Source organism: Carcharhinus amblyrhynchos, chromosome 13 (assembly GCF_965287045.1).
Source record: "Carcharhinus amblyrhynchos chromosome 13, sCarAmb.v2.hapA, whole genome shotgun sequence".
In the NCBI taxonomy this organism is placed as follows: domain Eukaryota; kingdom Metazoa; phylum Chordata; class Chondrichthyes; order Carcharhiniformes; family Carcharhinidae; genus Carcharhinus; species Carcharhinus amblyrhynchos.
The window spans coordinates 8,525,160-8,550,799 of NC_137336.1; the positions used below are offsets into that span (position 1 = coordinate 8,525,160).

A 25,640-nucleotide genomic window follows, 5' to 3' on the forward strand; every position below is an offset into this window, starting at 1 on the left:
CCAGCTGGGGCAGTGAATTCCACAGATTCACAACCCTCTGGGAGAAGTAGTTTCTCCTCAACTCTGTTTTAAATTTGTCTTATCCTAAGACTGTGATCTCTCGTCCTAGAATGTCCCACAAGAGGAAGCATCCTCTTCATCCACACCTTTTATCATCTTGAATACCCCAATTTGATCTCCCCTCATTCTTCTAAATTCTGGAAAGTGTCGGCCTAAACTGTTCAATCTCTCTTCAGACGACAAGCCCCTCATCTCTGGAATCAATCCAGTGAACCTCCTCTGAACTGCCTCCAATGTCACTACATCTTTCCTCAAATAAAGGGACCAAAACTGTGCCCAATACTCCGGGTGGGACCTCACCAATGCCTCATATGGTTGCAGGAATACTTCCTTACCTTGATATTCTATTCCTTTAGCTATAAATGCCAACATTCCATCTCTGGAATATAAGAATGTTATGGGGTGATTTGAGGTTTTTGAGGTATTTCCAGAGTGGGTAAGAGTGCCAAAGCAAAGAGCACTTGGCACATCATAACATTTAAAGCTACGGGCCAGTTCCTGGTAGATTAGGAGAGAGGTCAGGTGTTCCTTGCATGTTGGTACAGACTCAATGGGCCAAAGGGCCTCTTCTGCAGTGTGTGTGATTCTGTGAAGGGTGAATCGCAGACAAGAGAGATTATAGGATGGCAGTGGTTTGAGGGACCAGCCAGGGTCGATGGAGCCCGAACTCCCATCCTGAGATAAACCATCAGGAAGCTGATAGTTTGTGAAGTTAACTTTAACAAAACGTTTTAAAACAGACCAAATGCAGGGAGTTATTATGAAATGGAATGGTCATTCTGGCAGGACAGTGGAAGCAGATTCATTCAGAACTATAGACTGAGTGGTTGTGTTAGAAGTTTTTATTTATTGTCACAAGTAGGCTGGCATTAGCACTGCAATGAAACTACTGTGAAAATCCCCTAGTTTGCCACACTCCGGCGCCTGTTCGGGTACACTGAGGGAGAATTTAGCATGGCCAATGCACCTAACCAGCACGTCTGTGGGAGGAAACCAGAGCACCCGGAGTAAATTCACACAGACACAGAGAGAACGTGCAGACTCCACACAGATAGTGACCCGAGGCTGGGAATCAAACTCAGGTCCCTGGCGCTGTGCCGTCACTGTGATTACAAACGTGAGAGATCACACATTGGGGGCACGGGTGATAGTTATTCCCAGGAACACAGGCCGAGCACTGGTGTTGGAGCAGCTGCTGAGAGTTAGTGAATAAACCAGTCTTTGTTATCATCTTTGTGGTCTGTGATTTGGAACCCAACACATTTCCAGCAATTTGTAAAAAGGAATTAGTTAAATATTGGCAAAGGACAAAGTCTGCAGGACTGTGGGAAAAGAAGAGAGTGAGACTAAACAAACTGTCAAAGAGCCAGAACACACACAATGGGCCGAATGGCCTCAGAATTGATTATTAAACAAACATAAGGAACTATCGTAGCACCAAATCTTTAAGATTCTATTTTGGGAGAGAAATGAAAAGGATTTTATTTTGTGACAGGTTGAAAAACTTCTTGAAGAGAGAGACAAAGATTAACTTTCCCCTTCAACTTTCTGGGCCGACCTGGTCCGGTAGCATCAGCCCCGGAACTAAAAGCTTAGCTTCAGTTTTCCACCCGGATTCTAGTGAGCGGCTCCACCCACAGAGTCCATTTCCGCCCCGCAGAATTCGCTTCCGGTAAGGGCGGAGCGAGGCAGGGCGGGATCGCGGAGGAGCGGCGGCGCGGGGCAGGGTGGGATTGTGGAGGAGCGGCGGCGCGGGGCAGGGTGGGATTGTGGAGGAGCGGCGGCGCGGGGCAGGGTGGGATTGTGGAGGAGCGGCGGCGCGGGGCAGGGTGGGATTGTGGAGGAGCGGCGGCGCGGGGCAGGGCGGGATAGCGGAAAATGGCGACCTCGCTGGGAGCGAACACGTACAACCGGCAGAACTGGGAGGACGCGGTGAGGCTCCGGGAGCGGGGGTTCCGGGGCCCGGCGGGGGGGGGAGAGGGAGGCTGGGAGGATCGGGTCGGGATTGAATCAGAAATTATTGCGCAGGGGGCCGTTCGGCCCATCGCGCCCGTTCTGGCTGTCGCCTGGTGCCACCCTCCCCAAACAGTCAGATGTTAGTTACCGCCCTCTGACTGCTCCATTGAACCTGCCTGATCCACACTCCCGGGCAGAGCATCCCAGACCCAAACCACTCACTGTCTGAACAAGTGTTCTCTCACATCACATTTTACATTTGATTTATTATTGTCACGTGGATTAGTATACAGTGAAAAGTATTGTTTCTTGTGCACTGTACAGACAAAGCATACCATTCATAAAGAAGGAAACGAGAGAGTGCAGAATGTAGTGTTACAACCCTGCTATGCACTCTGACCAATGTGTTCACATTTTACCTATAGTGTGGCGCCCAGAACTGTACACGTCATTCCAGTTCAGGTTTAACTAGTGTCTTGTATAAGTTCCGCACATCCTCTTTGTTTTTGTACTCTATGCCCCTATTAATAAAGCTCAGGATACTAAATACTTTATTAACTGCTCTCTCCACCTGTCCTGCTATCTTCAATGATCAATGTACCTTTACACCTAGTTCCCTCTGCTCCTGTGCTCTTCTTACAGTTATACCTTGTTTATTGAATCTGCATGGACCAAAATGAATCATTTTTCTCCATTGAATTTCACCTGCTACCCTGTTCGCTCGCTCGCTCGCTCTACCAACCAATCTCTGTCCATTTGAAGTTCTGTGCTTGCGATGCTTCCAAATTTTGTTTCAGCTGCACATTTTGAATCCTGGTGCTGCCTGACTTATTGTTCATGATCTATTATTTCGCTGCCTCAATGTCCCATATAATATTACTGCCTTTAGGGTCTTCTGCTGTCTGGAACCTTCTCACTAAACCCCACTGACTTCCCTCACTGCCTTCAAGAGAAACAGTTCGGTGTCTTCCTTTTTTAGCTAGTGTTTTTCTCTCGAAAGTGCTTGAACATTAATTCGACTTGCAGGGTGTGAACTCCTATCAGAAAGTTTGATTCATTCCTTGGCTTGTGAGTGAAGGAACACTGACTGCAGCTTTGGGAACTGATCAGTATCTTGGGTTAGGGGAGGTGTGGGGTTTAGCCTGGCCTTTTTAGTTGCCTTTCAGTCAACTTCCACGGAGCAGAAATGAAATGACCTCAATCCCTTTAAAGCTCTTTATTAATGATTCAGTCAGCATTAAACAGTACAAACACTCCACAATGCTGAATGAATCAACTGCCTCACAAACTGGAACATGCTTCTACACCAATCTGTGAGCCATAGATTCATTTCTCGAATCTTCTTTGTCCTGTGTCAATTTGCACATGGCTTGGGTAATAATCAGGTTCTACTTCTTAATGTGCTGCCTTGCTCCTCATCCTGCATTTGTCATTGGTCCCTACATGGATCACAATAACAGGATTCTCCCCCGTCACCGTTAGTTCTTCTCCAGCCTGGAGCAGAAATCCCAAACCCTGGCACGGGGCAGGTAACACAGCTGTCTGGACTCTCACTCCTTGCTATAGAGGACAGAGTCAATCCCCCTCAGTATACTGTCTATTCACATCACTACCTTCCATTATGCTCCCCTCCCACATGGCTTCCTGTACCATGGTGCCACATCCAGCTTGTATCCCCACTCATCCAAAAAAAGCTGAAAGAACTTCAAAGCCGTTGGACAATTGTGTAGGCTGACATTCCTGCTTTCAGGTCCCCGTACCTGTCTCAGCTGCCTCAAATCTCTTTCCATACCGGAACAAATTATCCTAAGGGGTGTGACTGCCTCCTGAGACAAAGCGTTACTGTAACTGTCTCCGTCCCTGATGTGTCACAGTTCTGTAGCTCAGCCTCCAGTTCACAGACTCAGAGCCAACGTTCCTCAATTCGCAGACACTTCAGATGTGCTTGCCCCGAATCGCAGTGTTATCCAGGAGCTCCTACGTGCTGCAGCCCTGACATATTTATACATTTTGGTTAATTAATAATTTTAAAATTTATTTTCTTTTCTATACTTATTAATCTTTTCACAAATTCCTGCACTATTTTAAGCTTTAGGAATAGAATAGACTTCCTGGGCTCTCTGGTGCTCCAACTGTTTCGTGCGCCCCTTGCCTCCTGGAGTGCATTCCCCCTCCTCTGGCCCACGCTGTCACTCTGTACTGTGGGGCTCAGTCTGTCACCGTATAACACTGGGGTACGATACTGGTGGGGACGGGTCTGTCACTGTATAACACTGAGGTACAGTACTGGTGGGGATGGGTCTGTCATTATATAACACTGAGGCACAGTACTGGTGGGGATGGGTCTGTCACTATATAATACTGAATTATAGTAGTGGTGGGGATGGGTCTGTCACTGTATAACACTGGGGTTTAGTACTGGTGGGGACAGATCTGTCACTGTATAACACTGGGATACAGTACTGATGGGGACTGGTCTGTCACTGTATAACACTGGGGTACAGTACTGGAGGGGACAGATCTGTCACTGTATAACACTGGGATACAGCACTGGTGGGTCTGTCACTGTATAATGCTGGGGTTCAGTGATGCGCATTATCAGCATTAGTCTTACTTGCCCCTTTCTGTTGGCCCTGGATCTGTTGTAAATTTACAGTGTTTTTGTTTTAAGTTCCTTTCTGTTTTAATTTTGATGCAATGTTCTTTCTGTTCTGTTTTGTTGGAAATATCATTAATATTTTTCTCTTGTGGAATTAGGATTTTCCAATTCTGTGCCAAACATGCCTGGGAGAAAACCCTTACATTCGAATGGTGAGTTTTACTTTCTCTCTTGTGTCTATCCCGGGGGAGGTTTGGGAAGAGTTGTCATATTGGTGGTTGAAACTACGTCACACTGATTGATCTGAGCGAGGGATGTGGGAATCAGTCATAGTGTGGACGATACTTCAACCTCCCCTCTGTGCAGCTGTGACCTATGACTGGAAAGAAAGGGCAGTGTTGTATTACTGTGGCACCTTTCACAGCCTCAAAGCACTTCCCAAACTTCTTTGAGGGTGTTTATTTTCTAAAACTCAACAGATGATGTGTGCGTTGCAAGCTCTAACACAAATTAATAAAAGAAACTACAAAGATTATAAGATTTACAAGGATGTTGCCAGGACTTAAGGGACTGAGTTATAGGGATAGATTGGACAGTCTAGGACTTTCTTCTTTGGAGCCTAGGAGACTGAGGGATGATCTTATTGAGGTTTATAAGATCTTGAGAGGCATGGATAGGGTGAATGCACTCAGTCTTTTTTCCAGGGTTGGGGAGTCGAGAACTAGAGGGCCTAGATTTAAGTTAAGAGGGGAAAGAATTAATGGGACCCTGAGGAGCAACTTTTTTACACACATAAGAACATAAGAAATAGGAGCAGGAGTAGGCCATCTAGCCCTTCGAGCCTGCCCCGCCATTCAACAAGATCATGGCTGATCTGAAGTGGCTCAGTTCCACTTTCCCGCCCTCTTCCCATAACCCTTAATCCCCTTGCCTACCAAAAACCTGTCTACCCGTGACTTAAATATATTTAGCGAGGAAGCCTCAACCACTTCAACGGGCAGAGAATTCCAGAGATTCACCACCCTTTGAGTGAAGAAGTTCCTCCTCAACTCCGTTCTAAACTGCCTCCCCCTTATCTTGAGGCAGACCACAGGGTGGTACGTGTATGGAATGAGCTGCTGGAGGAAGTTGTCGAGGTAGGGACATTAATAACATTTAAGAGGCAAAAGACAGATACATGGATCAGAAAGGTTTAGTGGGAAATTGGCCAAATGCAGGCAAATGGGGTGAGCTTAGATGGGGCTTTTTTGGTCAGCGTGGACCAGTTTGCCCGAAGGGCCTGTCCCTGTTCTGTAGATTCTATAATTCTATGAAATGATCAGATAATTTGCTCTTGGGTGAAGTATAACTGTATTCCCTCTGGAAAGATGTGGGTTTTGAGTTGTTAAACCAAAGGCCCCATTTGACCTCTGGTGGAGGTGAAAGATTCCGCAGTCACTGTTTTGAACAGCGGTGGAGTTCTCCCCAGCGCACTGGTCAACATTGATCACCCAACCAGCATCGCTAAACAAATTAACAGTCCGGCCAATGTCACGTTGCTGTTTATGGGAGCTTGCTGTGCACAAAATATCAGCTGTGTTTCCCACATTGTCAACTGTGATTGTCCCTTAAAAGTACTTCAGTAACTGAATAATGCTGGGGCATCTTCAGATTGTGAAAGGTGCAAAATCAGTGCAAGTTTGTTCTTTATTAAGACATTGCTCCAGCTTCCTCCCCTCTTCCTGCAGCTACTGGTTCCCGGTGGCCTACAGCTGTACAAACACCTTGAAAACCCTTATCTTGCCCTTATTTGTGAACCGAGAGTGTGACAGCTGTTTGAACCTGGCGGGCATTGCAGTTTCGCAATCCTCATCTTCGATACTGTTCAGTGGGTGCTGCAGGATGGTGTGTAACCCTGCGGCTGCTGGCTCCCCCTCCCCCACTCCATAATTGGTTTGGTTGTAATATCTCCCCCAACACCACCCAAAATTAACCTGGCAAAAGGCGGAGGTAGGTAGGTTCTTGATCAATAACGGGATCAGGGGTTATTTGGAAAAGGCAGGAGAATGGATATTGAGGAAAATATCAGTCGTGGTTGAAGGCGGAGCAGACTCGATGGGCTGAGTGGCCTAATTCTGCTCCTATGTCTTATGGACAACTCCGTCAATGCAGTCCTGGGGCTTTTATTTTTTTACTTAATAATATTTATGGGGCAGCACGGTGGCACAGTGGTTAACACTGCTGCCTCACAGCGCCAGGGACACGGGTTTGCATGTTCTCCCCTGTCTGTGTGGGTTTCTTCCGGGTGCTCCAGTTTCCTCCCACATTCTGAAAGATGTACTGGGTAGGTGCGTTGACCCGAACAGGCACTGGACTGTGGTGACTAGGGAATTTCACAGTAACTTCATTGCAGAGTTAATGTAAGTCTTTCAGGTGACTGATAAATAAATGAACTTTAATATACTATACAAGGTGTTGGCGGAGATGCCTTACTGTCTGTATGTGATCATCCTTAATGTCTTTGTTTTTCTCTTTATGATTTCAGACAAAGGAGAAGTATGGGAAAGAGTGCAAGGTTTGTACGAGTCTGAGCTTTTGAGGTACAGTCCGAGACTCTGGGTTGCCCTGTAATTCTATCATTCCGTCTAATGTCACCTAACGGAATCTTGGAGTTCCCTTTCACTTGGGAAGGAATAAGAGCTGTGGGGCTAATTGGATAGCATCTTCAGGGAACTGGTATACACACACTGGGTTGAATAGCCTCCTGCACTGTACCATTCTCGAGTGAATGGTTAAGGATAAGCTGTCATCCTACAGAGGTTTCACAGAATCCCTGTAGTGAATTTGGCTCATTGAGCCTGCACCGACAACAATCCCACCCAGACCCTATTCCCGTAACCACGTTTATTTACCCTGCTAATCTCCCTGACACTAAGGGACAATTTAGCACAGCCAATCCCCCCTAGCCGCACACCTTTGGACCGTGGAAGGAAAGCAGAACACCCAGAGGAAACCCACGCAGGCATGGGGAGAATGTGCAAACTCCACACATAGTGGTCCGTGGTCGGAAATCAAACCCAGGTCCCTGGCACCGTGAGGCAGCAGTACTAACCACTGTGCCACCCTTGGAAGATTTCCTGCATCTAGAGACAGGCAGGCAACGCAAACGCTCATTTCTCTAACTCATTTTTCTGGGACTGGCTGCTAGAATCATGCCAGAGGCCCCACTCCACATTAAGCGTGGCTGACCAGAAGTCACTCCCACTCTTACTGGCAACCATTGGTGTGTTTGGAAGGATTTACAGACTTATAAACCTGTTTGATCGTGTGATGGACGCACCATCTTTGGCCCTGAAACCCTGGAGTGGGACTCAAACCCAGGTTCTGGCTCACAGGCAGGGACATTAACCCACTGCGCCACAAGAGCTTCATTAATTCCACATCAGAGTGGTTTCAATCCCGTGTGATAGTTACACCAAGGCTCATGAATTTCTAGGGTTTAAGATGAGCAGTGTGATCCAGTCAGGGTACCACGTGTTGGCCTTTTGCTGCTGGGCTAATTTCCCTCTTCTGCTTTTCCCTGTTACCTTTAATATTGTACACATTCTCCTCAGTCCCACTGCTCTTCAATGTTCCTGTCTCTTAGTAAACTTCATTCCAATCTGAAACTATTGCTTCTGTGAGAGTTTTATTTTGTCTGCCGTCTGTGAAAAACCTTTTCCAAATTCTTCTTAATTCCAGATATGCAAACCCGTTGCTGCAGCCTGCGCTGTTCATACAAAACTCCTCCCTCGGCATTCAGTGTCTGCCCCAATGTCATCCAGCCAGTAATGGAGCTGTACAGGGATGTAGTGGCTGTCACCTGGAATGGGATGATATACCTTTGACTGTGGCTGCACGCTTGTTGCCAATGCTGTGCATGCGCAATGTTCGTGTTTAATTCTGTTAAAGTGGCCAGGAACAAAGATGGCGCCACTTAAATCATCACAGCCGTGTTTTAGGTAGTGTCCCTCTAATTGAAGCGATTGGCACCAGTCACTGGGTCACAGCTTCAGTAACAGTCTGGCCTCGGGTAGTGAGCTGGACCGAGTGGGAGTCAGGCATTTGTTTATCAGATGTGGGATTTTGTGGATGTGAGGAAGATAGTTCGATGCAAGAGATTTTGTTTTTCACGTATAAATATAATAACCATTTGCCCAATTACACTCTGCCCAAGTGTAACAGAGCTGTACTGATCCAGATATCAACAATAGCACCATTACACGGTGGCACAGTGATTAGCATTGCTGCCTCACAGCTCCAGAGACCCGAGTTTGACTCCTGGCTTGGGTCACTCTGTGGAGTTTTCACATCTCCCCGTGTCTGCCTAAGTTTCCTCTGGGTGCTCTGGTTTCCTCCCACAGTCCAAAGATATGAGGGTTAGGTTGATTGGTAAATTGCCTCTTAGTGTCCCGAGATGTATAGGTCAAAGGGATTAGTGGGGTAAATGTATGGGGCTGTGGGGATAAGGTCTGGGATGGGTTTGTTGCTGGTGCAGACTCAATGGGCTGAATGGCAGCCTCCTGCACTATAGGGTTTCAATGAAGCTTGTGTGCACTGATGCAGATATTTCTTTCGGGCCAGGTGGTACCTTCAGCGTCCTAAATTAAAGCATTGGTCAGTGGGCTTGCAATGCAGGCTGTAAATGATGGAAATCCACAGTGGATCGTTCAGGATCTGGTCATTCCCTATCACAGCAAAGGATAAGTTCTGATCCAGCTTAATGCTTTAGGGAGCTTGCTTCAAATGGGCAGCACAGGAACAGGCAGGTGGAGTGTGTGTGGCAACATCCTTGATGGATACGCAGAGGGTACTGGCAGGCTGGGCACAGTGAAGTGACACCATCAGATTTCTGTTTATGCAGACCTATGCGGCTACACAAGATGGGTATCAGTGACCGTCTCGTGTTGGCAAGAGACGGTGTTTGAATAAATACTGTACATTGGTATGGAAGCAATTGTTCACGTTATATATCAATGATTTGGAAGAGGGAACTGAATGCATTATCTCCAAATTTGTAAATACAAAGTTGGGCGGGAGGGTGACCTGTGAGGAGGATGCGGAGATGCTTCAGTGCGACTTGGACAGGCTGAGTTTATGGGTATTTGCGTGACAGATTCAGTATAATGTGGTCGAATGTGAGGTTATCTACTTTGGTAGCAATAATAGGAAGACAGTTTATTACTTGAATGGGTTTAAATTGAGAGAAATGGATACTCAGTGAGACCTTGATGTCCTGGTGAAAGTAACTGTCACTGAAAGTAAGGTGCAGGTGCAGCAGGCAGTAAAGAAGGCAAATGGTTTGTCGGCCTACATAGCGAGAGGATTTGAATATCAGGAATGGGATGTTTTCCTGCAATTGTATAGGGCGTTGGTGAGGGCACATCTGATTTGATTTATTATTGACATGTATTTACAGTAAGAAGTATTGCTTCTTGCTCACTATACAGATAAAGCATATAGTTTATAAAAAAAGGAAAGGAGTGAGTGCAGAATATAGTGTTACAGTCATATCTGTAAGTGTTATGTGAGTAAGTATTATGTGCAATTTTGGTGTCCTTATCTGAGGAAGGATGTCCTTGCTATAGAGGGAGAACAACGAAGGTTTACCAGGCTGATTCCTGGGATGGCTTGTCTGTCTTTTGAAGAGAGACTAAGTTGGTTAGGATTATATTCACTGGAGTTTAGAAGAATGAGAGGGGACCTCATAGAAACTTATAAAATTCTAACAAGGTTAGACAGGGTAGATTCAGAAAGAACGTTCCCGATAGTGGGAGAGTCCAGCACTAGAGGGTCATAGTTTAAGGATAAGGGATAAACCTTCTTGAATTGAGGTGCGGAAAAATTTCTTCCAGAGGGTGGTGAATGTGTGGAATTCACTCCCACAGAATGTAGTTGAGGCCAAAAGAAATTAGATGTAGCTCCTGGGGCTAAAGGAATCAAGGGATACGGGGGAAAGGGGAATCAGGATATTGAATTTGACTATTCCATGATCAAAATAAATGGTGGAGCAGCTCGAAGGGTTGAATGGCCTACTCCTGCTTCTACTTTCTATGTCTCTGTGTAAGTAGATTGTGAATCCACACGGAGGCAGCAATGAGCCAGAGTTTTATTTGAGTCCACCTGGTCCACAAGGGATGCTGACTGAGTTCAGCCAACGCAGAACTACCTCTGTTACCTTGCCCTGGCTCAACTCATTTGCAGAAACCCCTCATCTCCCCCTCTGTTATCTTGGACCATTCCAATCCTCTCCCACCTGACCTCATATAAAGAAACGTCCTAAAGCTCTGCTGCCTGTGCCCTAACGAGTATCTGTTCCACTCATCCCTGGGCTCGCTGAACCAGATTCACTCCCGGCCTGGCAACATCTCGTTTTTAAAATTGCCATCAAACCCCTTCATGACCTCACCCCTCCCTATCCTCTATAACCTCCTCTACACCCACAACCCTCAGATCTCTGTGCTCCTCCAATTCTGGCCACTCGTCCATCCGTGATTTTAATCACTTCACCGCTGGGAGCTGTGCCTTTAGCTGCCTGGGCCCCAAACTCTGCAATTCCCTCTTTACTCCTCGCCATCTTGTGACTTTCAAAAGAGAATGAAACAATTACCTGAAAGTGAAATGCAAGGTTGCAGGGAAAAGACCGGGTCAGTGGAAGTAGCTGACTTGCTCATACGTAGAGCTAGCACAGACACAAAAGGGCCAAATGGCCTCTTCTGATGCTGTATGTAACCATTCTGTAATTCAATGATAGGGACTACATACAAAGAATGCTCGGGATCATTGCAGTTGCGTGGGTTTTTATCTGTGCTCTAAATGCTACGCTTCTGGGATTAGTTGAATCCATCTTTTTCCACTTGTTTCCAGATCTGTTCCCGGCCTTTCACTGTCTTCCGCTGGTGCCCGGGAGCCCGGATGCGTTTTAAGAAAACTGAAGTCTGTCAGACATGTAGCAAACTGAAGAACGTGTGCCAGACTTGCCTGCTGGACCTTGAATACGGTATGTGTTGGTGAATCCCCTCGAAGGCGGTGGGGATTGCAAGTGATCAGAGTGTTGTCGACCTGGGAAAGGAAGTGGAGTGAGTCCAGAACAGCAAGCCACCAGGTTGGTGCTGATGGGTGTGACAGTTTTGCGAGAGGGCCAGGACTTACTAAGGTGCAAACAGCACTTTGAAAGGCCTGAAATAATTAATTCACTCGATAATGGTTCAAACGGAGAGGAGGAGGAATTTTTTCAGCCAGAGAGTGGCAGAAGGCCAGGTCATTGAGTGTCTTTAAGACAGAGGTAGGTAGGTTCTTGATTAATAAGGGGATCAGGCGTTATGGGGAAAAGACAGGAGAATGGGGATGAGAAAAATATCAGCCATGGTTGAATGGCGGAGGAGACTCGATGGGCCGAGTGGCCTAAAATTCTGCTCCTACGTCTTATGGTCTTATGGTTCAAGTGGTGCTTTTGTGATTGTCCTGTGGTGATGGCCGATGGTCACTATTTGCTCAATGCTGTAGCTCTTCTGGATATGTGCAGAGGGACATCTCACTGACGGGTTTTAGAGTGATGTACCTCATTATTGAATGGTTTGCTGACAGTTTTCTATTAGGCTGATGTATCAAAGGATATGGAGTGGCAGACGGTGAATAGAATTGAGACATTGATCGCTGTGGTCTGTCTGAATGATTGAAAATGAAGTGTGAATGGTTTCCTCTTGTTCATCACAATTGCTCCAATCTGTAGCTTCCCATCACTTTGAAAATCACTTTGGCCTTCATAGTGAGGGGGATTGAATATAAAAGTAGGGAGGTCTTGCTGCAGCTGTATAGGGCATTGGTGAGGCCGCAGCTGGAGTACTGTGTGCAGTTTTGGGCGCCGCACCTGCGCAAAGATATTTTGGCCTTGGAGGGAGTGCAGAGGAGGTTTACTAGGCTGATACCGGAGTTAAGGGGGTTGAGCTATGAGGAGAGGCTGAATAAACTAGGCTTGTACTCGTTAGAGTTTAGAAGAATGAGGGGAGATCTCATTGAGACGTGTAAGATGATGAATGGAATGGATAGGATAGAAGAGGTGGAGAGACTCTTCCCGCTCAAAAAAGACAGTAGGACTAGGGCACAGCCTCAAGATAAAGGGGGGGCGGTTTAGAACGGAGTTGAGGAGGAACTTCTTCACTCAGAGGGTGGTGAATCTCTGGAATTCTCTGCCCATTGAAGTGGTGGAAGCTGCCTCGCTAAATATTTTTAAGACGCAGGTTGATGGGTTTTTGATAAGAGAGGGGATTAAGGGTTATGGGGAGAGGGTGGGAAAGTGGAACTGAGCCACGACAGATCAGCCATGATCTTATTGAATGGCGGGGCAGGCTCGAAGGGCTAGATGGCCTACTCCTGCTCCTATTTCTTATGTTCTTAAAATGTCTTCTAAATCTGAAACAGTTGGTCCTCAGGTTTCAAGCCTGTTGTGCATAATCTCTTCTACTTCAGTATTTCCACTACTGATCATTATTCAGTGAAATCGGGGTAGAGGTGATCATTTTGATTCTTTCATGGATGTGAGTGTCACTGGCCAAACCAGACTTGTTGCCCATCCCTTATTTGGCCATTTCAGAGGGCAGTTAGAGTCAACCACCTTGCTGTGGATCTGGAGTCATGTAGGCCACACCAGGTAAGGACAGCAGATTTTCTTCCCTGCAACAATTGGGAATTGTTTCATAGAAACCATAGAATCCCTGCAGTGCAGAAGGAGGCAATTGGGTCTGCACCAACAACAGTCCCACACAGGCCCCATCCCCATAAACCCACGTATTTACCCTGCTAATCCCTCTAACCTATATATTTTGGGACACTAAGGGGCAATTTAGCATGGCCAATGCACCTCACCTACACATCTTTGGATTATAGGAGGAAACCGGAGCACCCGGAGGAAACCCACGCGGACACGGGGAGAACATGCATACTCCCCACAGACAGTGACCCAAGCTGGGAACTGAACCTGGGTCCCTGGCGTGAAGCAGCACTGCTAACCCACAGTGTCATGGTTATCATTGCTGGTGCTGGTATTAAATTCCAGATTTAATTAATTTCACCAGCTGCCATGGTGGGGTTTGAACCCATGTCCCCAGAACATTACCCAGGCCATCTAGATTCCTAGTCCAGTGACATCAGTATGCCTCCATCACTCCAATGGATAAATTGCTCACCAGCATTCTATATGCTTTAGAGCAGCTTCTTGGGATGATGTAACAGAGGGTGGAGACTCCTATCAGATTGAACCAGAGCAGAAGACAATTGGGGAGAACTGTTAAGCAGGTGAAAGAACGCAGGCCTCGCCACAATGCTTCTGTACTTAACTGGGAGAACTGCAGTATCGGACACCATTTCACCACCAGAGAGCATTACAAAGTCAACACTTGAATAATATTGAGTGTGTTAACTATTTCAGAAAGCTGTTTGCAACATACCTTCACTGACCCTCCTGTAGATCTCCTGTCCACCTTCTCTTGGTGGCTTGCTGGGCTGGGCTGGACTCGCTCTAGCTCTATCTTAAGGCTGGCAATAAGCTGACCACTTCTTAAACAGATCCAGGTCTGGAATCGCCAATCCCCAGTGACCGAGGAAGAGCTGACAGCTGACAAAGTCCTTGAAATATAACATCTATTTCCCATATGGATTAGCACAGTGTCAGTTTAATTGGACCGGGGATTAGAGAAGTAGACAGTGATTGTCTCCTCCTCTTGCTTTTAGAATTTGAGATTATTTTTAAAAATCCCATGAATAATGTTATCTCTATAATATAGAGCAGGCAAGTAACTAGATCAGATAAGATCACGATGAAGAGTGGGATAGGAGAAAGGGTCTGAATGGCCTGTTCCTGCTCTTGAGTTGCATTGATGTGTGTGTGCCTAACATTACCTTGGGCAGCACAGTGGTTAGCACTGCTGCCTCATAGCGCCAGGAACCTGGGGTCGAATCCCGGCTTGGGTCACTGTCTGTGTGGAGTTTGCACATTCTTCCCATGCCTGCGTGGGTTTCCTCCGGATGCGCCAGTTTTCCTCCCACACTCCAAAGATGCATGGGTTAGGTGGATTGGCCATGCTAAGTTGACTCTTAGTGTCAGGGCAACTGGCTAGGATGAATACATGGGATTATGAGGATAGGGCCTGGGTGGGATTATGTTCAGTACAGACTCAATGGGCTGAATGGCCTCCTTCTGCACTGTAGGATTCTATGATTACATAGTGGGGAATGTGTGTATAATGTGCAAACAGATTTGATTCATAGGGCAGAGCTTCAGTAAAGTTGGTGAGATGTTTCCCTGCAGAATGCTTGGTCGATGTCTTGAGCTACACCATCTGTTTTGCAATTACTCTGAGTCCAAAATGGCTTGATATTGGTGTGAAAGTGACAACTTGCTCACGCTGGAGTGAATCTATATTCTTGTCCTTGTGTCATTGCTGAGTCTGATGAAAGAACGTATCTCTCTTCCTTCCCATGCTGTTCCTAGGATTACCTATCCAGGTCCGCGATGCAGGAATCTCACTCAAGGACGAGATGCCCAAGTCTGATGTCAATAAGGAGTATTACACACAGAACATGGAGAGAGAGGTAGTTGTTGTCTTGTAATCTCTTGCACACCGTCCAAGGATCTTTGAAATTAAATGTTCATATTCATTGAACAGATGTGGGTGTCGCTGACAAGGCTGATATTTACTGCCCATCTCTCATTGCTCCTGAGAAGATGGTGGTGAGTTGCCCCCTTGAGATGCTTTGGTCCATACAGTGTCGATACACCCAAAGTGATTTCTCTGTCATGGTTTAGTATAATTCAGTGGTTTTTGGGCCATTTCTGAGGGAGGTTAAGAGTCAATCAGATTGCTGTGGTTCTGGATTCGCATGTACGAAGAAAAAGGAGAATTATAGCATTCGGCCCTCCAAACCTGCACTGACCATGCTGCCTGACTTAACTAAAATCCCCTACCCTTCCGGGGATCATATCCCTCCATGCCCATTCTATTTACGTATTTGTCAAGACGCTCCTTAAAAGTCACTGTCCTATCCGTTTTCACTACCTCCCCCAGCAGTGAGTTCCAGGCAACCACCACCCTCTGTGTAAAAAAACTTGCCTCATACATTTCTTTTAAACCTTGCCCTTCACACCTTAGACCTATGCCCCCAAGTAATTGACTCTCCCACCCTGGGAAAAAGCTTCTGAATATCCACTCTGTCCATGCCTCTCGTAATATGGGGCATAGGCTCGTAAGTCCTTGAAAGTGGAGTCACAGGTGGACAGAATGGTGAAGAAGGCGTTCGGCGTGCTTGGTTTCATCAGTCAGAACATTGAATCTAGGAGTTGGAATGTCTTGTTGAAGTTGTACAAGACATTGGTAAGGCCACACTGGGAATGCTGTGTGCAATTCTGGTCACCCTATTATAGAATGGATATTATTAAGCTAGAAAGAGTGCAGAAACGATTTACTAGGATGTTACTGGGACTTGATGGTTTGAGTTATAAGGAGAGGCTGAATAGACTGGGACTTTTTTCTCTGGAACGTAGGAGGCTGAGGGTTGATCTTATAGAGGTCTATAAAATAATGAGAGGTGTAGATCAGCTAGATGGTCAGTATCTTTTCCCAAAGGTAGGGGAGTCTAAAACTAGTGGGCATCGGTTTAAGGTGAGAGAGGAGAGATACAAAAGTGTCCAGAGGGGCAATTTTTTCACAAGGAGGGAGGTGAGTGTTTGGAACAAGCTGCCAGAGGTAGTAGTAGAGGGAGGTACAATTTTGTCTTTTAAAAGCATTTAGATAGTTACAAGGGTAAGATGGGTCTAGAGGGATATGGGCAAATGCAGGTAATTGGGATTAACTTTGGGGTTTTGAAAAACAAGGGTAGCATGGACAAGTTGGGCCGAAGGGCCTGTTTCCATGCTGTAAACCTCTATGACTCTACAATCCTGTAGACTTCTACCAGGTCGCCCTGAGCAGACTGGCTGGGTTTCCTGTCTTGAATGATATTAGCGAACCAGATGGGCTTTTAATGACAATCGAGAGGTTACTCCTGGTTCCGATGAAAGATCCTCTTGACCTGAATGCTAACTCGGATTCTCCCCGCAGCTGCTGCCTGATCTGCTGAGTATTTCCAATACTTTTTGTTTTCATTTCAGATTTCCAGCAGCCGTACTATTTAGTTTTTCCTCTAGTTGTGTTGGCATTACAGACAAATATCCATATCCCTCTGACATTTCTACAGGCAGCACTGCTTAAACCAAGCACGGGCCGACTGAAGTGGTCGTCCTGCTAATGGAAACTTAAATGGAAATGGTCTAACACAGAGCCGTGAAAAATAGGAGCAGGAGGCCATTTGGCCCTTCGAGCCTGCTCCACCATTCATTACGATCATGGCTGATCATTCAACTCAATAGCCTGATTCTGCCTTCCTCCAAACCCTTTGATCCTCTTCACCCCAAGAGCTATATCTAGCTGCTTGTTGAAAATATTCAATGTCTTGCTTGGCCTCAGCTGCTTTCTGCAGTAGTGAATTCCACAGACTCAATTGGGTGAAGGAATTTCTCCTTATCTCAGTCCTAAGAGGTCTACCCTGTATCCTCAGATGGTGACCTTTAGTTCTGGGCACCTCCACCATCAAGAACATCCTTCTTGAATATAGCCTGCCTAGACCTATTGGAATTTTATCAGTTTCTATGAGAGCTCCCCCTCACGATCAGTCCACTTAATCTGCACGTCTTTGGAGTGTGGGAGGAAACCGGATTGCCAAGTGAAGGGTTACAGAACCATGATAAGGAGGTGAAGTTAAATTTCAGAGTGGCCATCGAATGCTTGAAGAGGTTTGAGGGGCTCAATGGCCTCCCACTGTTCTATTTATTCAACAAGTGCAGCACTGTTGACGGGCTGATGTTTCTGCTGTCCCTGTAGATCCAGAACTCGGATGGGACGAGACCAGTGGGTGCCCTAGGCAAGGCTACCAGCTCCAGTGACATGCTGCTGAAATTGGCCCGGACCACACCATATTACAAACGCAATCGGCCGCACATCTGCTCCTTCTGGGTTAAAGGAGAATGCAAGCGGGGAGAGGAGTGTCCGTACAGGTGAGGAGGGGGAACATCTGTACAGGTGAGGAGGGGGAACATCTGTACAGGTGAGGAGGGGGAACGTCTGTACAGGTGAGGAGGGGAAGCATCCGTATGGGCAAGGAGGGGGAGGGTCCGTACAGGTGAGAAGGAGTGTTCATACAGGTGAGGAGGGGGAGATGGGGTGGTGCAGCAGAGCGTGATACGTGGTGGTACTGTAACATTATAATCGAAATGATTAAATTGATTTGATTTTTTTTCTTTAAAACAGGCATGAAAAGCCGACAGACCCGGATGATCCACTGGCTGACCAGAACATTAAGGACCGTTACTATGGCATTAATGACCCGGTAGCTGACAAGTTGCTGAAACGGGCAGCAACCATGCCCAGGTTGGACCCGCCAGAGGACAAGTCCATCACCACACTCTATGTGGGAGGCCTTGGGGAGCAGATCTCTGAGACAGAGCTCCGGTAAACACTCCTTTAAGTGGGAATTCATTAATAGCACTCCTGGCCAAGTGCAGAAGTGTGCCGTGTCTTTAACATCCCGCCTTTTGGTTCAGTTTCACTCCCCTCCTGCATACAGCCTAGCCTTTTACATTTCCTCCGGGACCACAGCTCACTCACCTTTCAGGCGTGAGTCAGTGGATAACTCTCATGCTTCTGATCCAGGAAGTCACGGATTCAAGTCCCAATACAGCATGTCACTCCAGGACAGGAACTCGAGGAGTGCAACATTATTGGAAAGGTTCAACCAAAGTTTAAGAGGGACTTGATGATTTGAGTTATAAGGAGAGGCTGGATAGACTGGGAATTTTTTTCTCTGGAGTGTAGGAAGCTAGGAGTGATCTTATAGAGTAATGAGTGCACAGATCAGCTAGATAGTCAACATCTTTTCCCAAAGGTAGGGGAGTCTAAAAGTAGAGGGCTTTTGTTTAAGGTGAGAAGGGAGAGATCGAAAAGAGTTCAGAAGGACAATTGTTCACTCAGAGGGTGGTGAGTGTCTGGAATGAGCTGCCAGAGATAGTAGTAGAGGTAGGTACAATTTAGTCTTTTAAAAAGCACTTAGACAGTTACATGGGTAAGATGGGTATAGAGGGATATGGGCCAAATGTGAGCAATTGGGACTAGCTTAGGGGTTTAAAAAAAAGGGCGGCACGGACAAGCTGGGCTGAAGGGCCTGTTTCCAGGCTACAAACCTCTGACTCTGTGAGTCCTGTTTTCTCAGTCAGGTGGACGGGTGAGGCTCCATGCTATAATGCAAAAGTGGGGGAGTTGTCCCCCATATATCCTGGCCACCTTACTCCAGCAGGCAACATCAGCAAATAAACTAATTAACAATTCCATTGAAGTCTGTGGGATCTTGCTGTGCGCAAACTGGCACCAGGCTCCCTCACCAGAGTGACGACATCTCAGGTGTAATGAATTGGCAGTGAAACGTGTCAGTGAACCTTGAAGATGTGCCTGGTGATCTATAGTTGCAACTCGTTTCTAACATTTTGTTTTTGTGTTGGATATGAAGGAATCATTTTTACCAGTTTGGCGAGATTCGCTCCATCACTGTGGTCCAGCGGCAGCAGTGCGCGTTCATCCAGTTCGCCACCAGGCAGGCGTCGGAGCTTGCAGCCGAGAAATCATTCAACAAGCTCATCATTAACGGACGGAGGCTGAACGTCAAATGGGGCAGGTGGGTGTTCAATAAGGTGCGTTGGAGATGGGGCAGTCCTGGTGTTCGTGGGTGCAGGCAGTGCAGATTTTGCGCCGTGGCACAGTGGTTAGCACTGCTGCCTCTCAGTGCCAGGGACCTGGGTTCAATTCCGGCCTTGGGTCACTGTCTGTGTGGAGTTTGTACGTCCTCCCCATGCCTGCGTGGGTTTCCTCTGGGTGCTCCAGTTTCATCCCACAGTCCAAAGATGTGCAGGTTAGGTTGATTGGCTATGCTAAATTGCCACTTAGTGCCCCAAGACGTGTAGGTTAGATGGATTAGCCATGGTAAGTGTGTGGGTTTACAGGGATAGCACGGGGAGATGTTCTGTCTATGGAGGCAGCCGGTGGCACAGTGGTTGGCATTGCTGCCTCACAGCGCCAGGGTCCTAGGTTCATTACTGGCCTTGGGTCACTGTCTGTGTGGAGTCTGCACATTATTCCCGTGTCTGTGTGAGTTTCCTCTGGGTGCTCCAGTTTTCTCCCTGTCCAAAGATGTGCAAGTTGATTGGCCATGCTAAATTGACCCTAGCATCAGGGGGATTAGCAGGGTAAACGTGTTGGCTTGCAGAAATGGGGCCTGGGTGGGAGTGTGGTCAGTGCAGGCTTGATGGGCTGAATGGCCTCCTCTGTACCATAGGGAATGTAATAAGGTAATCTCTCAGAGAGTCGGTGCAGACTTTGAGGGCTGAGTAGCTTCTTCTACACTAGGAATCCTGTGAAACCCTGCAATTGTTTTATTCAGCTGTTTGGTTGGAAACGGGTGGGGGTGGGGTGGTAGAAAAAACAAAATTAAATATCGAGAACCAAGTGGATCCAATTTTGTGCCCTTCTGGGGTAACATTAAGAGAACTACTGAGTTAAGTTGTTCTGCATGGAGCCCTTGAAACACCAACAGATGGGGTACCTTTTGTTTCACACGTAGTCACAAATGCAGGCATGTTTGCTGGTGACTGTGTCCATGGACAGATGCTTGTGATCACGCAACAGTTCTTCAGTGAGTGCCGTCACTCGGAGGTTAGTTCACCGGTGAGCAGTCACACGCAGGAACTTTGACACGTATCACTGAGCTTCTCGCCTGCTGGTTGCAAGAATATTTGTGTATTTCTACTTCAGTGCCAGGCTTTGTGACTCACGTCACCGCATCTGTTCATCAGTGCGCCCCTTGCACCTTGTGTGTAGGTTCCTTCTCTGTGCCAGTCAGACATTTGCCCTGATAGTCCATATTAATTCTTGTCCTGGATGAACCTAGGTCACAAGCTGCTAGAGGGAAAGAGAAGGAGAAGGACTCGAATGTTACAGAATCAGGAATGAAATTGGAGCCTGTTCCAGGTCTGCCCGGTGGTAAGTAAAGGACGATGTTTTCCTTTATTATGGTGGTGGAAATCTTAATTCTTGAATGACAATGCATTCGCACACACTCATCACTCCCAACCTCTCTATGTTACGGAACTTTTCAAAAAATTTATTTGTGGGATGTGGGCACCGCTGGCTGGCCAGCATTTATTGTCCATCCTTAGTCGTCCTTGGGAAGCTGGTGGTGAGCTGCCTTCTTAAATCGCTGCAGTCAATGTGCAGTGGGTTGACCCACAATGCTACTAGGGAGGGAATTACAGGATTTTGACTCAGCGATCGTAAAGGAATGGCGATATATTTCCAAGTCAGGATGGTGAGTAGCTTGGAGGGAAACTTGCAGGTGGTGGTGGTGTTCCCATGTATCGGCTGCCCTTGTCCTTTGAGATGGAAGTGGCTTGTTGGTTTGGAAGGTGCTGTCTTTGGTGATTTGCTGCAGTGCATCTTGTAGATAGTACACACAGCTTCTACTGAGCGCCAGTGGCGGAGGGAGTGGCTGTTTGCAGATGTGGTGCCAATCTAGTGGGCTGCTTTGACCTGGGTGATGTAGAGCTTTTTGAGTGTTATTGGAGCTGCACACGTCCAAGCAAGTGGGGAGTATTCCGTCACGCTCCTGACATGTGCCTTGTAGATGGTGGACAGGCTCTGGGGAGTCAGGAGGTGAGTTACTTGCCGCAGTATTCCTGGCCTCCGACCTGTTATTGTAGCCATTATATTTATGTGTTAAGTCCAGTTTAGTTTCTGCAAAGTAACACTTAAGTGAGTCACGTACCAAGTTCCTGCAAAATCATGTCCTATACATGCTGCATCCTGGTGTGCGTTTAAAAGCTGTCAAACATCCTGAAATAATTTTACTGACATAAGAAACCTGACCATTTTCCCCTAATAAAGATGCTCATGACTAGATCAGATCCTTTGCTTATCCTGGATGTCAGGCTTGCTTCGTGCTGAGAGGCAGAAATAAACAGTCTATCATGAAATGCTGGGATTATCCTGGAAGCAGAGAGGTTTCAGGGAAGACTTGACCAATGATTTCATCATCATGACAGATTTGGAGAGATAACTGAAGAGAAACAGCTACATAGGATCAGGAGGACGCTATTGAGCTCCTCAGGCCTGCCATTCAGTGTGATCATGGTGGGAGATAACTCTGTATTCTAACCCATTGGAAATAAAAGGCCAGCATTTCATTAGCCTTTTCCATTATTTGTTTTTCAGGACATTTCATTTATAATTTTAGGTTTTTACTGCTTTTCCCCATTCAGAAATAAATGTGTTCTTAGCCTTTTTAGTCCAAAGTGAATGATCTCCCGTTTACCTACATTGAAATCCTTTTGCCACAGTTTTGTCCATTCACTTAATCTGTCAATATCTCTTTGTAATTTTAAGTTTTTATCTACACTGCTTTTAGCCAATCTGGATGTGTGGCTTTCAATCCCATCATCTTGGTCATTAACAACTGAGACCCCAGTACAGATCCTTGTGGGCAACTCAAGTCCCGTGCTGCCAGTTAATGACCTTCTCGTTATCCTTACTCTCTGTCTGCAGCTGCTAAGCTAATTTCCTAATCAGGTCAATAATTCCATGGACTTCAGTTGGAGCTGACAGTTCTTCAAAGACCCAGCACAGGCACAATGGGCCAAATGGCCTCCTTCTGTGCTATAAGATGCTGTGATTCCCACCATGGGTGACACGGTGGCACAGTGGTTCACACTGCTGCCTCACAGCGACCCACGATCGATTCCCAGCTTGGGTTACTGTTTGTGTGGAGTTTGCACGATCTCCCCATGCCCGCGTGGGTTTCCTCTGGGTGCTCTGGTTTCCTCCCACAGTCCAGAGATGTGCGGGTTAGGTTGATTGGTCATGCTAAATTATCCCTGAGAGTCGGGGGACTAGCGTGGGGGTAAATCCATGGGGTTACGGGGATAGGGCCTGGGTGGGATTGTGGTCAGTGCAAATTTGATGGACCAAATGGCCTTCTCCTGCACTGTAGGGATTCTATGATTCTAATTTTTAATTCCAGTTTCTCAGTCCCTCTGTACCATTAGCTGAGAGTGATGCAGTGGCTGTGGGTGGAGGGGGTGGCTGTGAGTGGTTCAGTTGGTTGTCAGCGTGATATGTATGCACAGGGTGACCCCCTGCCTAATTTGTGTCTGTTTTCCTTCCCTCCGCCCTCAAAGCGTTGCCTCCACCGCCGCCAACCATCGAGGAGGAGACCCCCACCAACTTCTTCAACCTCCCACCCAGCGCCCCGCCAGCCGTAATGAACATATCGCTGCCTCCCCCGCCCGGCCTGGCACCGCCCCCACCACCAGGTACTCGGGGTTTGCAGGGCTGGGGGGGGGGGGGGGGCGGGGGGATGGTGGGGGTGCTTTCTGTCCAGCTTGTATTACACAGTGGTGCTGAGAGATCTAGAACAAATATTTTGATCATCACAAGGTGGGGTGTCCCAGGGGACTGGTCAGGTTGTTCCTTACTGGGCTCACAAAGCCAGAATCCCAGGTCGGTGCGGGGAGAGAGTGGGGGGGAGAGTTAAAAATGTCAATTCTCAGTTTACTGTGGGTATTGGCAGGGTCAGGGAGGAAAGAGAGGACCAAGGAGGAAAGGGGTGAGAAGAATGGCGAGGGAGAGCTAATGGTATGTTGTATACTGTTATGGTACAGTGGGGAAGGGCATTGTTTAATTAAATACCCAGAGCACCTATAAGGGGAGATTGCTGGGTCACACGGTTGGAAGCAGACACAGATAGTAAAGCATTCTGTAAAATAGAACTTTTATCAGGAAAGATATTAGTGTCTAGTTTCATATATCACCATCAGGCTTAGTGTCAACAGGGAAAGAGGGGCCAGTGTCACAGCAACAGTGGGGAAGTTGTTAGCTTTATTTTATCTATTGTATGTTGACTGTACTCTAATATTATGGGGTGTTTACTCCGATTGTTGTAATGGGTTGTAGATTGATCTCCTCTAATATTGCAGGATGTATATTGCACACTCTGCCATTCCTGTATCACTAACTGTGGTTTTGTTTTGTTCTCCCCAGGGTTCGGAGCCACTTTGTTCCATGGCATGCCGCCCCCACCTCCTCCCTTCCTCCGGGCTCCAGGCCCTATCCATTACCCATCCCAGGACCCGCAGCGGATGGGTGCCCACACAAACAAACCCAACAGCGTCTAGCTCATTCCTATCTTCACTGCAGTCCGGCACTGACATTGAATAAGCGGGAATTTCTGGAATGCTGCTTTTTCAAGTGTCTTTTGGAACCCCGATCCCAAATCCAATCCACCAAAAATATTTTTTTTTTACGTTTTAGAATTTAGTAAACTTGGTTTAATTTCCCCTCCCAATTGAGTGTGAGTGCTGCCTCTGTCACCTCCTCGCTGGTCAGACAGGATTGAGATTCAATTTGCCCTGTATAGTTTTCATGTAACCCAGTCAAACTGAGGCGATTCCCGACACTCCTTTCGAGCTAATCCATCGCTGGACAACCTGTCTGAACAAGGGTTTGATGTGCATGATTAGAATGTGAATTGGGCTCCCTCCTCTCTACACGGAGATGCTGTAGATGATGTGTCTACCCCCCTCCACTCGTAATGTATCACTGAAGTGGTCAGAGAGTTCCACCCCCACACACCAACACCGATGTAGGCAGAGCAGGAATGGGGGCACCGAAGTTGGCCTCAGCACCGCTGGACCCTCAGAGTGATGGGTTGAAGTAGGAGAGTCAGTTGGGTGTTTGAGTTCAAAGTCCGTTGAAAAGCTCTTTCCCATCTGCCCATTCACTCATGTTCACTGCTTGGCTTGAATGTGAAGAAATGCCCCCCTCCCAGCAGAAGGGATGTGCCTGCTGGAGTCCCAAGAACTGCCCACACCACCCATGGTTTGGTATGAGGCATTGTTTGAATGAGACTTAAAAAAACACACAGATGAATCAAGTGTTAAACCTGAATAAGTGTCTGTGTTAATTGACAGTTCCAGTTGGAGCCCAGAATTGATTGTTAATGTAGAGCTAATAGTGTGGGTATTCCACCACTGGACAGTCCCTGTGTCTGTCTTCTCCAAATGCTTGGGATGAAGAGTGATTCCACCTCTATAGGAGGGCATCAAAAAGCCAGCAGGATGAATGTAGGGATTGCCATTATTGGGGTTGTGTTGTGTGGGCTTCAGTAACCCACAAGTAGAACAAAGTGGCCTTTGTTGTGGTAGGATTCTTGCCGGAATGTTCTTCCTCAGGCCTCCATGGTTCTTCACACACATTCATTGGGCGGTGAAGCACTGGAGTCCGATACCTGGAGCCAGTGCACCCCCGGAACACGAGCTACACTGAGCTGAGAGAGCGCACACAGCACCGAGATTTGAGGGAGGGATTGGGCATGGAGAGCTGGCGAGGCAGAGAGCCACACTGGCCAGGATTTTCTGGTTCCGCCGTGATGGGAGTTGCTGCATGTGGCATGTGGCGGGCCGCCTCGGGTCAGCCATTGTGGCAGCGGGACAGGACATTCCCGGCAGTGGACAAGGCTGGAAAATCCCTGCCTCTGGCGCTGCCGGTGTGGCGCAATGATTGTTTACTAAACCCTATCAGTAATTTAGTGCCCTTTCCCCACGTTCATCCGAGATTATTCCGGAAATTCAACGGAATACAGTGTTGCCTTTTTTCCTGCTAAAATACTTCTGTGTCATTTTTTGACTCTTTGGTAGCCTGGGCATGGCTCTGTGCAGCCAGTGCTGAGAGTGTCCTGGGCTGTGTGTAATTGTTTACTGAGCAGACTGGTTATTTGCATTGACATAGGGTTTGTTTCTTCTCCATTCTCAGAAGCTATGTGAGGTATTGACCCCACTGTAACCTATGCCACCTCCACTTGATAGCCCTCCTAGCTTCTG

The 25,640-nt window shown here is 47.1% G+C and overlaps 1 protein-coding gene across 1 annotated transcript; it reads left to right on the plus strand.

Moving 5' to 3' along the window:
- Positions 1–1,911: 1,911 nt before the first annotated feature.
- Positions 1,912–24,106, plus strand: rbm22 (RNA binding motif protein 22). Its single transcript, XM_080201261.1, has 11 exons — positions 1,912–1,992; positions 4,774–4,827; positions 7,140–7,169; positions 11,501–11,633; positions 15,123–15,223; positions 17,548–17,720; positions 17,974–18,174; positions 19,226–19,390; positions 20,660–20,751; positions 22,941–23,075; positions 23,803–24,106. The coding sequence occupies exons 1-11, from the start codon at positions 1,939–1,941 to the stop codon at positions 23,934–23,936; spliced, it is 1,272 nt and encodes a 423-aa protein (XP_080057387.1). The 5' UTR covers positions 1,912–1,938; the 3' UTR covers positions 23,937–24,106.
- Positions 24,107–25,640: the final 1,534 nt, after the last annotated feature.